Source organism: Hypoxylon fragiforme, assembly GCF_022984875.1.
Source record: "Hypoxylon fragiforme strain CBS 206.31 chromosome Unknown GGS25scaffold_10, whole genome shotgun sequence".
Taxonomy (NCBI): Eukaryota; Fungi; Ascomycota; class Sordariomycetes; order Xylariales; family Hypoxylaceae; genus Hypoxylon; species Hypoxylon fragiforme.
The window spans coordinates 1,240,639-1,253,607 of NW_026054765.1; the positions used below are offsets into that span (position 1 = coordinate 1,240,639).

At 47.6% G+C, this 12,969-nt stretch overlaps 6 protein-coding genes across 6 annotated transcripts; 5 read left to right on the forward strand and 1 right to left on the reverse strand.

Annotated features, from left to right (window-relative positions):
• Positions 1–205: 205 nt before the first annotated feature.
• On the forward strand, positions 206–3,833 carry GGS25DRAFT_510381 (glycoside hydrolase family 55 protein). The gene is made up of 5 exons (XM_049262648.1): positions 206–579; positions 642–1,199; positions 1,247–1,866; positions 2,083–3,394; positions 3,473–3,833. Exons 2-5 carry the CDS (start codon positions 892–894, stop codon positions 3,708–3,710), a joined length of 2,478 nt encoding a protein of 825 aa, XP_049112267.1. The 5' UTR covers positions 206–579; positions 642–891; the 3' UTR covers positions 3,711–3,833.
• A 289-nt stretch (positions 3,834–4,122) lies between these two features.
• On the forward strand, positions 4,123–5,237 carry GGS25DRAFT_510384 (uncharacterized protein). The gene has a single exon (XM_049262649.1). It carries the CDS (start codon positions 4,540–4,542, stop codon positions 5,059–5,061), a length of 522 nt encoding a protein of 173 aa, XP_049112268.1. The 5' UTR covers positions 4,123–4,539; the 3' UTR covers positions 5,062–5,237.
• Positions 5,238–5,267: 30 nt separating this feature from the next.
• GGS25DRAFT_83208 (uncharacterized protein) lies at positions 5,268–6,978 on the reverse strand. Its single transcript, XM_049266057.1, has one exon. The coding sequence runs from the start codon at positions 6,432–6,434 to the stop codon at positions 5,724–5,726; it is 711 nt and encodes a 236-aa protein (XP_049112269.1). The 5' UTR covers positions 6,435–6,978; the 3' UTR covers positions 5,268–5,723.
• A 457-nt stretch (positions 6,979–7,435) lies between these two features.
• On the forward strand, positions 7,436–7,759 carry GGS25DRAFT_526243 (uncharacterized protein; the record flags this gene model as incomplete). Its single annotated transcript, XM_049264943.1, has 2 exons — positions 7,436–7,673; positions 7,740–7,759. 2 exons carry the CDS (start codon positions 7,436–7,438, stop codon positions 7,757–7,759), a joined length of 258 nt encoding a protein of 85 aa, XP_049112270.1.
• A 581-nt stretch (positions 7,760–8,340) lies between these two features.
• Positions 8,341–9,658, forward strand: GGS25DRAFT_83212 (NAD(P)-binding protein). The gene is made up of 3 exons (XM_049266058.1): positions 8,341–8,892; positions 8,996–9,220; positions 9,322–9,658. The coding sequence occupies exons 1-3, from the start codon at positions 8,493–8,495 to the stop codon at positions 9,540–9,542; spliced, it is 846 nt and encodes a 281-aa protein (XP_049112271.1). The 5' UTR covers positions 8,341–8,492; the 3' UTR covers positions 9,543–9,658.
• A 1,657-nt stretch (positions 9,659–11,315) lies between these two features.
• Positions 11,316–12,256, forward strand: GGS25DRAFT_528243 (uncharacterized protein). The gene has a single exon (XM_049265168.1). The coding sequence runs from the start codon at positions 11,590–11,592 to the stop codon at positions 12,166–12,168; it is 579 nt and encodes a 192-aa protein (XP_049112272.1). The 5' UTR covers positions 11,316–11,589; the 3' UTR covers positions 12,169–12,256.
• The last annotated feature ends 713 nt before the right edge of the window (positions 12,257–12,969 follow it).

Genomic DNA, 12,969 nt, shown 5'->3' on the forward strand with positions numbered 1-12,969 from the left:
CCCAGATAGCAACCACAAACAGATCCTTGGTATGACATTCGGTGCCGAAATAACAAAATAAAAAATTATGTTTTCCAAGTAATACGAGCCCTATATCTATAACCATGGATTCAGATCACATGCAAGACTTATCGTGGATATTATGTAGGAGATCTGAGCCGACCCGACCGAACGGATCAGAACCACTAGCTTATAGACCACTCAGACTAGCTAGGTTCTCAGGGCTGTTCAGCTCGCAATACCTATCTCCTTAGTATCCACTGTGTATGTATAACGAGTCAACAGCATTCATTCCATGATTCTTAGGTCGATGCCTACCGTACTAGGTACTAGGTTCCTAGGTATGCGTTGAGTTCACTCATACACTACTAGATCAAGCATTCCGGTAGGTAAACACGCAGACGCCCCAAGGACCATCCAGTATTGAGTACCTAGGGTATATCGTGACGTGGATGGTATTGCAACCCAAGATTTTGTTCTATCTATCTTGTGCCTCGGTTTCTGCTGCATAGTACATGTTATCAAGGTCTAGATCAATCTTGGACTTAGTACCTAACCTTGATTCGACGGTGCCTCTCAGTATGTCTAGCCCCTTTTGACGAAATCGATTAACCTAGTCCCCAGCTGAATCGAAATCTAAGACCTTTTCGGCAAGCATAAACGCGGTCCGGACACAATCCAAGTTGATCAATTGACTCGTTTCTTAGTCTCGAGCGCTCTGGATGCCCAAGCTATTAATTATGACCTCCCATCATACGGTCGTTGTACCTTAGTAAGGACCTCATAAGGTCCGCCAAAACACCGACTATGGACTTATAAATCCAGCATCCAGCATCCCAAACTATCCTCGATCTCTAATACTTGGCTTCTATCAGCACTGTCCAAGTCGATATGCGTCTCTTGGTCGCCATCTTATTGCTCCCAACCATAGCAGGGCAGGGGCTGGTGATTCCAGAGGTGAAAAGGGCCGTGAGCGCTCAACTAAATGAGTTCATCAAGTATATGAATGAACATAGTTCAACGACCACCAATAGTATTCCATCGGTCCCCCTGAACCCAGAGCAGAAGAAGGTAGAAGAGCGACAGGTTGCTGGGAGTTACTGGTATGAGAGCATCGCACATCAAGGCATATCAGCCTTCAACATTAACCGGGCAACTTACAAGGTCTATCGCAACGTGAAGGATTATGGCGCCAAAGGGTATGAACAGCCCACCATTCCACGGGTAGTACTAATGAATGAGATAGAGATGGGAAAACTGACGATACAGCTGCCATCAACAAGGCAATTAGTGATGGCAACAGATGTGCACCGGGGGGCTGCTTATCATCTAGCACGACGAACGCTGTCGTCTACTTCCCTACTGGAACCTATCTAGTCTCTTCGTCAATTATTAGCTACTATGCAACCACTTTAATTGGTAACCCTAATAGCATGCCTATCCTCAAAGCGACATCTGGCTTCACTGGTCTCGGAATCATAGATGGTGCTCAATACCAAGCCGGCGGTTCCCTGCCGTATGGATCGACGAACATATTTTGGCGCCAGGTCAGAAATATTGTCATTGACACTACCGCCATTCCTGCCTCAACCGAAGCCACCGGGATCCATTGGCCAACGGCTCAAGCTACGAGTTTACAGAACCTCGTATTCAAAATGTCAAGTAATGCCGGCACCAAACACCAAGGTATATTCATCGAGTCTGGATCTGGTGGTATCTTAAATGATCTTGTTTTCTACGGTGGTTTATATGGAGCCGTGTTCGGAAACCAACAGTTTACCGTTCGAAATCTCACATTCAACAACGCGGCCACTGCCATCTATCAGCTTTGGGACTGGGGGTGGACTTACAAGAGTATTTCAGTAAGGTATGTTTGAATCACTCTCCTTGAATTCGTTCCTTCGATGGACTAACGAGGAGACAGTAAGTGATTACAATTTCCATTGTCCTATACCCTAACCTTCTCGAGTCATTATAACACAAAGGGGCTATGAACTCGCCATCTCCTCACCAGCCACCTCAACCCAAGCAATCCTTTCCCCGTACATCTTTTTTTCATCAATAGAGATTGACTTGAAGCAGACAATTGTACTGTTGGCCTGGATATGGCCACCCGTGATGCAAGTAGTGAAACAGTTGGATCGGTCACCTTCTTTGATAGCTCCTTCACAAACACAAAGATCGCGTTCAATATTTCGCGAAATGCGAAATCACAGCCGGCAACTGGAGGTAGTCTTGCTATTGAGAATGTATCTCTGAAGAACGTACCAACCGCAATTCAATATGGTCCAACTAAAAGTGTTCTCCTTGTCGGTACCACGGGCTCGACGACTATTACTAGCTGGGTGAGCGGTAATGTTTATAACACCGCCGGACTGAAGACTACATCTAGTGCAATCACTCCACCCACCCGCCCAGCTGCTTTAGTGGCGAACGGCAAATTTTATGAGCGGTCAAAACCATCTTATAGCAACTTAGCCGCGTCGTCATTTGCTTCCGTCAGAACCGGTGGCGCAAAAGGAGATGGCACAACCGATGATACCGCGGCTTTACAGAAGGTTATCACCGCAGCTGCCGCAGCCGGACTTGTGGTTTACTTTGATGCCGGGACATATAAAGTAACAAAGACCTTGCTCATACCGGCGGGCAGCAAAATTGTCGGAGAGGGATACCCCGTCATCATGTCTAGTGGGTCCTTTTTCACCAACATAAATTTGCCACAGGTCGTAGTGCAGATTGGCAATGCTGGAGACTCGGGTACTGTGGAATGGAGCGACATGATTGTGTCAACACAGGGTGCTCAAGCCGGTGCCATCCTCATCAGATGGAACCTTGCGTCCCCAGCAGGCTCACCCAGTGGTATGTGGGATGTCCATACCCGCATCGGAGGTACCACAGGGTCTAATCTATCCCTTGCCAACTGCCCATCAACTCCATCATCCACGAGTATCAACAGTAACTGCATCTCAGGGTACATGTCCATGCACGTGTCAAAGTCAGCCGCCCGCCTATACATGGAAAATGTGTGGTTGTGGGTGGCAGACCACGACGTAGACGACAAGTCCTTGACACAGATCAAAGTTTATGCCGGTCGGGGACTTTTAGTCGAGTCAACAGTCGGTACTCTATGGCTTGTTGGTACCAGTATCGAACATCACGTTCGATACCAATACCAATTCAGCAAAACGCAGAATATCTTCGCCGGCCAAATCCAAACTGAGACACCCTACCACCAACCAAACCCTGGTGCGCGTCAGCCTTTCCCGTTAAATACTACCATAGACGACCCAAACTTCGACATCCCGTGCCCGCAAGGTTCGTCGCCAAGTACCTGTTCCGAAGCCTGGGGACTCAGACTTAGCGGGAGCCAGAACGTTCTTATATACGGAGCTGGGTAAGTGATTTCGCCCGCATCCGAACCCAAAGATCCTACATACCTAGGTACCAAGCATTACCAACTAATCCTCTACAGGTTATACTCATTCTTCAACAATTTCAGCACAGCCTGTTCTGCCAAGGGAGCGAGCTCGCTGTGTCAGACAGGCATCGTGCAGTATGATGCGGCCAGCACCAAAAACTTTTGGATCTATGGACTGAACACGGTAGGTGCGTACGGCATGGTCTACCGAGACACAACGAAGCTTGTAGACTATTCGCAGAATGTCAACGTATTCCCGAGCTCGATCATCGTGTTCAGCAGTAGTACATAGTAATATATGTGCTGCATATAATGTAAAGTGTTTGACGCTTACCTAGCATCGCCTACCAATTTGAAACAATATATTACACATGTCATGTCTCATTCCATCCTCTTGATTCTCACTTCACTCATATTAGTAAACTGGTAATGGTCGCAATATGTAAGGGGTTTTCAATGGCTAATCAGACAGGAAAGCTAGTGAAAGAGCCATAATGCCTAACAAGTACATAAGAACGTGAGTCTTTATGGCTACGAAATATGTATGAAGTTGATAAAAATGTCTCGGGAGCGAATACATCATATCGCTGCCTACCTAGGTAGGTAACAAGCAGTCATATTTACTTCGATGAGTACCTGCCATCTTATTATCATGTTCCCCAACAATGTCATCAGTACCTATCTAGTCACTTATTGATGGGCTATCACACACGGCTCACACCCAGCTGTTTGTTAGGGAACAAAGAAGATGGGGGTCAAACCACGAGATAGGGGGACTGTATCAAACTATGTTATAGCCACCCCCTTTGTCTTCTCTACTGACGAACTATAGCTCCAAACCAACCTCACACAAGCTTATCTCATCAGCAATAGTGTCATATCCAAAAGGAAGTGGCAATAGTTTTTCATACAGCCTGACAAACGTCAAGCAACGTACGGTGAGTAAGTATCACCCCCCCGCAAGACAAGCCGACGCATCAGTCACCAAGTGCCAGGTACCTACCAGCCAAGTTTAGGCTTTTTATACACAAATACACAAGTACCACAGCACAGAGCTCTCTCGCATCTGCCATCCGACTTACTTCTGTACCTACATCACTAACCTAGGTAAATCCAACAAGATGGATAAGTCAACCCAGACCAAGTCCAACACGCAGGTCAAGTATGTGTCGCTCGCGGACGCGGAGGTGATGCTTGGTCAGAGCAGCGAGCAGCGGGGGCTCAGTGGGTCTGTTGCCGAAACACCCAACACCACCCCCAATGCTCGTCGTAGTGCTACTAACGCGTCGCAGGAATCGGGAGCAGCACCGCCAGCACCACCACCACCATCTTCATCGCAGCAAGTCCCTACGGCAACGCCGAGCCAGCAGCAGGAGGGCAAGAAGAAGAAGAAGACAGAGGAAGTGGAAGTGGAAGAAGAGGACGAGGGAGAAGTATCCGGCTGCTCGCTCGACGAGTTCTGGAACGAGGCCTGCCACGACTGGGGTAACGTGCAGCCGACTAAGGCGGAGCGGACGGGGCTGGGCCGCCGCAAGGGCCTGGCGTGCTGTAAGACGGCGCCCGACTGCTTCACCTGCGGGGCCAAGCTCAATGCCGGGATGTTGAGCGGGGTACCTTGTATGGTGTGCGGGTGCTTTAACTAGGTAATTACTTACCTGGTAGCATTGTTAGGTACCTACATACGTAGGTAGCTTAGGTAGTTCTTTGAGGAAAGGGGGGGAGTTGATTTTTAAGGTACCAAGATAAACCAACCCCCTTTTTTTGCTTTCTCTCCGCTCTTTCTTCAAAGAGGGGGGAGGGGGTTTCAGACGTAATAAAGAGAACATTGTCTGAAGTGTTTCACAACCCGCTATATGAGAGATTTGATATATGTGAATCGACTAGATGTAATTATATATGCCACGTAATAAATATCAGATCCACCGCTTTTCCCTATCCTATACTCCTCTATCCTACCCGCTATATGTAAATACCGCCCTAACGCAGTTCTACGTAAGTTTTAATCCGGCCAACGCCATCGCTTTATATGTAGTACGATAAATCCAGACCGCTATGCTATAAAAGAGATGAAAGAAGCTGTCCAGTGAAGGGATTAGGCTGGACCTGAAAGGACTCGGTCGCAATTGTATTTTTTTCGTATTTCTACCGGCATGGCGACGAGGAGGATCAAAGGGCTTTTTGACATCGTGTGAGCGTCGATACCCTAATCCATATGCGGTGTCGACACCTAAGACAGAAACATCGCCAACTTTTCGATACCACGAGCTGCCGGTTCCGGTCCGTCCCGTTCCAATTCGTCTCACGGTCAGTCAACAAGGTTCGCAGCAGTCTGCCACTCCAAGTACAGGACGTTAATCCACCTCTTCCCATCGAAGTAGATGCTCCGCCACCCACCATCCGACTCCATGAGCAGCAGCACGCCGCGCACTGGTTCCTTGCACTCCTTGGCAAAGGCCTCGAAGGAAGCGAGGAGCGCTTCGGTAGCGTCCGCAGATCTGGACCCAAACTCGGACACGTAGACCTCAGACTCGTCCTGCTCGCGGTCGTAGAGCACGGCCTGGCAGAGCAGGAAGGTGGACCCGGGGAAGTCTGGGTCCGGGGTGCTCATGAGTCGCGCGTCGAGCTCATCGTCGCTCCACCCGGACTCGGCCGCCGGCCGCAGACGCCCGTGGTGCGTGACTGCGGCGCCGGAGTACAGGCGCAGCAGCCAGTCGCCCGTGCTCCAGTAGCGCAGCAGCATCACCTGCAGGTCCTCCTCCATGATGATGCCGTAGACGGCTTTCATCGCGAGTCGCTTTCGCTCGGAGAAGTCGAGACTAGTGTCCGTCACTAGCATCCCAATGGACATGAAGATAGTGCCGTAGATTTCCGGCGAGGCGTGTAAGGTCCTGCGTGGTCGAGGTCGTTGTTTTAGTGCTTCTTTGGTGATAAATGGGTGTGGTTGGCGCGGCCAGAATAGGGATGAGAAGAGGCGGGTGGTAGGGCCTTTTGGCCCGGCCCAGAGCCGTCGAAACATCTAAAACGGAAAATTTGAAAAAATAAAAATAAAAAAATTCAACGATTTGTGAGATGCTGCAACGTATATCTGTAAAGGCAGTGGAAGCGTATTGGAGCTATATATGGAGTTGAAGGAAGCGCATTATAACTGAGGAATTGATTGCTGGTCATGATGAAGCCGAGAAAATTTTCTTGAATAAATAATTTTGGCCATGAACCAATGGTCTGTGCACTTTTCTAGAATTCTACACAGTAGAATCGGACCTGGAACTTTCTGATTTTCTAGTTTTCTAGTTTGCCTTGTAGGCTGCTTTTCTGGTGCTGTTTAAGCCACCAGAAGCAGCACTTACTTACATGGCTCTAAAGGTATACCTAGCATCGTATGTATTAGGTACCTAGTCAGGAAATAGAATAAATAGGTAGTGATTGATTTAACGGTAGGCATCCTAGTTAAGACATGAACATTTTCTACGCTTATTTTTAGAAAAGTCAGTAGAGCTTAGAGGAACAAAGGGGGAAACTGGACATGAAATAAGTTATATTTGGATTTGAGGTTTTTTTTTTCGATACATCGTGAACATTACTATGGACCGGACAACGTAAGTACTATGTACCCAAGTTAGGCAGGTAAATACTAGGTAACTACATATAGTTCAAACTTCAAACGTTCAATAATTCAAGCAGTAAGTAGTACCAACGTAACATAAGCGTCAGGTAGATGACGTCACAGGGGTTTCACAGAATCAAATGAAATGCTCTTCCCTTCAAGTTTTGATATTGTACATTTGTACATAACTATCACCATATCTCCTTCAATCATTTCTACCTAATCTAGGGTACTAGATATTTTACTTCTCCAACTTCAAACAAATCCAGTACCTATATTACGTACCTACCTTACTCAATCAACCTCATCTATGTACCTGCATGTGGTTCTTAAACAGCTTTAGCATCTCTCTTTTCTTTTTTCTTTTTCCAATTATCACAATATCTCTCATATTGGTAAATAAGAATATCACCATGGCCGACAAGTCATCTCAAAACAGCGCTGTCAAGGCGTCCGTATCCGAAGAGGCAACGAAGAAAGCGGGTGTTTCGGAAAACACAACTCAGACCAAAACAGACTCGGCCGACGAAAATACCAAGAAAACGGAGGATGCCGCCGCCGATGCGGGCTCCACCGCTTCCCAGTCTCGGCCGACTAAGCATCTACCTACGCACTTCAGAGGCATGCCGCGACAATGGGAGAAGAACCAAGGTGAGTACAAGTTGTAAACATCGTTTGCCCTCTTGGCTTAAACACATCGGGCTGATGAGTTCGCAGTTGAAAAGAAGGATACCTAAAGTAAACGGTGCAAACAAAGTATTCAAGTATTCGTACAGCTATTGTACAATACTAAATTGCTTATGGAATTTGAGGGCCCCATTTTATCAGGGTGCAGATTCTCAAGTCATGCCTTGAAAGCTTCTTGTCAGTATTGATTCAATAAAAACCATACAGTCAAGCAAATAAGGCTTACTACTTCGATAAATAGTTCCTCTTTTTCTCATGTGCATATATTCTCTTGCTTTACGATTCTATTCAGCTGACCAAGGACGATAACTTTTCAAGAATTAAGCGAGTAAGAGCCACGTCGCCGCGTAATCAACGACATCCGCCAGTGGGTTACCAAAAGCCCGCAAGTTGAAATCGTAGAAGGAACAGCCCTTACCTATCCACTTAGACGACATAAGCCTCAGTTTAAAATCATGTAAAAATCCCAAGTTATTCATGTGTTTTTAGGGGACCGGAGAATGCCCCCTCAGATGATAACCCCACCCGTACGTGAGTCGACCAACTGCCGAGTTCAGTAACATGATCCACAGGGAGTCCGGTCACCCCCGCTCCTTGCCGCTATTCAGCTTAGCTACCCCCTATAGAAGAATGCATTTATACTAGGTACACATTCGTTGATGGTTTCACTTTCCAATATCATATCTTCCCAGATTCAAACACATATATACATATTTCCAACTATTTAAAAGAAATACACCATTAAGAAATCTACAATTGCCATTAGGCTTACACAACTTCAAAATGAGCGACAACGCAGCTAGCAACCCCAAGCGCTTGAGCGTCATCATCACCGGCGGGGCGAGCGGCCTCGGTCTGGTCATGACGCGGCATTTTGCGTCCCAAGGGCACATCATCACCATATTAGACGTCAACACCGCAGCAGGCCATAAAGTAGTAACAGACCTAGCCTCGGAACACCCGCATGCGACGGTAAACTTCAAGCGCTGCGACGTGACGTCGTGGGACAGCCAAGCTACCGCCTTCCGGGAGGTATATGAGAAGTACGGTGCTGTCCACATCGTCATGGCCAACGCCGGCATCTCAGAGCAGGGCGCAAGTAGCCTGACGCTGGTCGACGAGGAGGAGCCCTCACAGCCTAGGTTACGGACACTGGAAGTAAACCTCACGGGAGTAATTTACAGTAAGTTTGCTACATTTTTCCTTTTCCTTTCACTCCTAGAAAGCCATTTAGAACACAATGAAAACGAGGAACGAAGAAATTAATATTAACTCATTTGTGATAGCCGTCAAACTTGCAACCCACTACATCAAGAGGAACACGCCGGACCCCACAACGGGGTCGCGGGGTTCCATAATATGCACGGCATCCAACGCAGGTCTTTATCCATTCCCCGTAGCACCATTATACGCTGCTTCAAAAGCTGGTATGATCGGGCTAGTGAGGTCTTTGGGCAAGCCTCTCGAACACGTCCACATCCAGATCAATGCGCTGGCACCAGCTGTACTCGGTACGTCTCACTACTCTGAAGAGCCTTTTCTCTCCCCAAACATGCAAACAAGAAAATAGAAACTCTTGATTATGAAAACCAAACCATCTAACCAACCGCAGAATCCGGAATCTCTCCATCCAAAGCTCTATTCGAGGAGATGGTGGTCACGCCAAAGGAAACCCTGATCAAGGGCATTGCGCAACTGATCGCGGACCCTAGCATCCACGGCACTGTCGCCGAGATTCACGGGGACCAGGTGACGCTACGGTCTCACCACGAGTATGTCGACAAGGACACAGAACACAACCTCGAGACCTTCTGGAAACTCGGATATGCCTAAAGCGTAGTTTCCCTTTCTCGATGTCTCGTGGCAAGGTCTGTAGTCAAGGAATGGAAAGGGTCGGAAGCCGAAGTAGAAGTTAGTAACAGGGGCTGTATTTAGAAACAGGACGGATCTCTAGACACACGCAACGCCGTGTGGGAAGTGCGGCATAGCATCCGGGGTGTATATAAGATAGAGTACTGTACCTACCTAGGTTAGGTAGGTATTTGGCACTTAGATCAGAACTAGAGAACTTGATTTGGATCATTCTAACCTAGTAAAGTATAGGATTTATGAGGTGATTATTATATACCTAGTACCTACCTAGGTGCTTATTTAAACAGTTTGGCTTCTTCACTTTCGATACTGGCAACCCTGGAAGGTATTCAGCGATAGAAGAGCGAACATATTAAGGAGGCACCCATCTGCATCAGGGGCTACCTCAGATGAATCGGGCATGTTCATATTCTACTACCGTCGAAGCACACAGATAACATTAGCTAACCGCCATGCAACGAACGCCAAGTTGGTATTATATTTATCACAATACCTACTAATTTCGAAGTTATATTCGCAAAGCTGTGATTGACTTATCATAGTTTCCCCATTCATCCATAACTACACCTCCGCCCCTTTACCTACCCCTTCAATTGAATAAAGAAGAAACTTGGACAATGAAGTTACGCTAGGCAACACTGAATAACCCCTGAGATGTATAAATGTAGAATTCATGCTACTATTCTTCCCTAGCCAAGTATCTACAATAATATTCTTTCTTGAAGCATTCTCAAACTCAACGCCCCTTTTTATTATTTCATCTCTACATCCATAGGTAGGTAATCAGCATCAAACATCCAAGGCCAGAGTAACCAGCACAGCTCCTTTGGTATTACAGAACGAGAGACAAATTCCATCTGATTAATGATCATGTGCCTCCTACTTTATGTAATCACCCATTCACTTGTATCCCATACACTAACGACCAGTGAATCACCAAAACCATCATCACAAAAGTTCCTTTTGTGCATTCTGAGGACTCAACCACGCCCCTTAAAATGCCTACCGACCTAGTCAAAGGCGCGACTATTGCAACCACACCACCGAATTACTCGTGAATCGTGCCACCCATTTATATATAGCTTCCCTCCCGTGTATATCTTCATATTCACAGATCATCGTTCCCCGTCAAAATAGCCAAGACAATACGAATCCCAAATTCGAAGATTAAATATCGGCCAATATGGATACTTGGATGGTGACTGGGAAAGATGCCATAGTCACAACCTCATTCCCTAGAAATGGGAAGAGAAAAGGAATATAACGAACGTAAATTCGAGCTACGATTCAATTTATTCCCCTTTCTCGCAGCGTCCACAGGACAATGGGCAACACACGACATAACGAAATCTCAAAGACGGGCTACCTGAAAAGCCCGACCCCCATAGGAATTTGCAGCACCTGCCTACCTACCTGCCTTGGTGGCTAGCTGTCTCGTCTCTGAACGACACCTACCTACCACGAGACAAATATCAAAGTTTAGTCAAAAGAGTCCTCCTGAGACAAGGTGAGTAAACAAGCGGGCCCATAAGGGGGGACGAAGGCACTAAGGAGAAAAGTCGAATCGACCTCTCGGCAGGACAGTACACGAACTAGCATACTGTCTATCTGCCGCATGGTTACTCGAAAACTAGCGACGGCTCAACTGACGATACCTCAGGCAGGTCAACAGACAGGGCAGAGTGAAAATTTTTATTTAACCTGGTGGTGGGATCAAGAACTTCCTTCTTCTTCCTCCTCCTCTTCCTCCTCCCTTCCACGAAAATAATTGGCATCCCAAAGAAAGGGACAGCCAACCACCACATCATCCTTCATATACCTTCATTGCATCATTGTCAATAAGAATAAAAATCAAAATCAATTGATGGAACCAGAGTTTAGTTTTGGTGACTAGACTCTGGTCGCCTCTCTTCAATTATACCTGGGGATATCATCACCACTATTACCACTTCCACCACTTCCACCACTTCCACCACTACCACCGCTTACCACCACCACGACCGCAACCATGCCGGTATACCAGCGCCAGCGCTCCCACGACTGGCTCGGCCCGCGCCCCCTGCGCATCCTGCCGGCGCCCCCGGGCTACACCACCACCTGGCCGCTGCTCCCGCACCTCGAGTTCTATACCCCACCCCCCCTGACCATCGACCCCACGATCTTCTGCCCCCTGCAGCCAGACTCGTTCTCCCCCCCGGGCCTGCGCACCGCGAAGCGCGTGCACGAGCACGGCCTGCACACTGCCCTGAAGCCCGAGACCTCGCAGCTCGTCGCCGCGTCCGCGTACCCGTGGTGGTACGCCTTGTGGGCCAGCGCCGTGCGTGCGGCGGCGGTACCGAAGAAGTTCCGCTGGGCCCGCGTCTGGGAGGAGCGAGAGAAGCGGCGGGTGGAGATTGCGAGCGCCGTCTACTACTACGGAGGCGGTGGCGATGAGGAGGGAGAGGGAGAGGGAGCGGGGGCGGCTAAGTCTTCGCTAGCGATGCTCGACCGCGAGAAGATCCCCAACTTGATCGACTGGCCTCCCGGCGGCCCGCACACCGTCTTCAGCATGCACCCCACAGACCCGTGGTGGCCGCTGGATTATTAAGGTATTGCCTAAGAGCTTAGTTGATTACGGGGCCGTGTGCGTCTAAAGGTACGTAACCCATATTTATCTATTTATTTATATCCTCCCTCCCCCTCAAGAATCGTTGAGGAGCTGCAAGGTATTATTATCAGAACAAGTTTGCTAACGACATTTACACGTGCAGAACAGCAGTACGCATGGACGATGTGTCAGAAGGAAGTCGGTCTCGGTGGTCAGGGTGTTATAGTTTACGTAGCCAGAACCAGAATGGATCGATCGACGAAGAAAACCCCACGAATAATAATAAGCTGACGAAATCTGAAAAAAAAGAAAAAAAAAAAAAAAAGCGCATTGGTACAAACGTGTTATTATGTATAATTCAAGGAACAGTGACACGCACAAGCAAACAAAACACGTTGTATTAACCTAGTATGCAGCGACCTGGGAGTGAGCTGAAGCAGGGTGGGTAAGAATGACTATTATGGATGTACTGGGTAATTCCGTGGCCCTTGCTGCTTTGCATGTAAGGTGAAGTTGGTGGTTGAACGTGAACTATTTTTATGTGCCAGCCCTGGAGACAAGTACGATTAATATTAAATATCCGTATTCCCTGTATCAGTCAGGTTTAATGCTTGAAATGTAACTAGTTGCTCTGGTAAGAGCAATCAATACCTTTGAAGTAATAAGTAGATGGTTATTACCTTGGTCGCTGCCTTGAGCAACTGTGTTCTCATATTGATATTATGCTGACGAATCCTCCACAACTCGAATGCATCTGGCCCCAAAAAGAACCACAAACAAATCAATGAAACATGGATGTTG

Bases quoted from the DNA above. Each gene is read 5' to 3' on its own strand.
- GGS25DRAFT_510381 (XM_049262648.1), top strand. From the start codon at position 892: ATGCGTCTCTTGGTCGCCATCTTATTGCTCCCAACCATAGCAGGGCAG. The intron at 1,867-2,082 runs GGTATGTTTGAA...GACTTGAAGCAG, and splicing joins TTACAAGAGTATTTCAGTAA to ACAATTGTACTGTTGGCCTG. The intron at 3,395-3,472 runs GTAAGTGATTTC...AATCCTCTACAG, and splicing joins GTTCTTATATACGGAGCTGG to GTTATACTCATTCTTCAACA.
- GGS25DRAFT_510384 (XM_049262649.1), top strand. From the start codon at position 4,540: ATGGATAAGTCAACCCAGACCAAGTCCAACACGCAGGTCAAGTATGTG.
- GGS25DRAFT_83208 (XM_049266057.1), bottom strand. From the start codon at position 6,434: ATGTTTCGACGGCTCTGGGCCGGGCCAAAAGGCCCTACCACCCGCCTC.
- GGS25DRAFT_83212 (XM_049266058.1), top strand. From the start codon at position 8,493: ATGAGCGACAACGCAGCTAGCAACCCCAAGCGCTTGAGCGTCATCATC. The intron at 8,893-8,995 runs GTAAGTTTGCTA...CATTTGTGATAG, and splicing joins CCTCACGGGAGTAATTTACA to CCGTCAAACTTGCAACCCAC. The intron at 9,221-9,321 runs GTACGTCTCACT...AACCAACCGCAG, and splicing joins GCTGGCACCAGCTGTACTCG to AATCCGGAATCTCTCCATCC.
- GGS25DRAFT_528243 (XM_049265168.1), top strand. From the start codon at position 11,590: ATGCCGGTATACCAGCGCCAGCGCTCCCACGACTGGCTCGGCCCGCGC.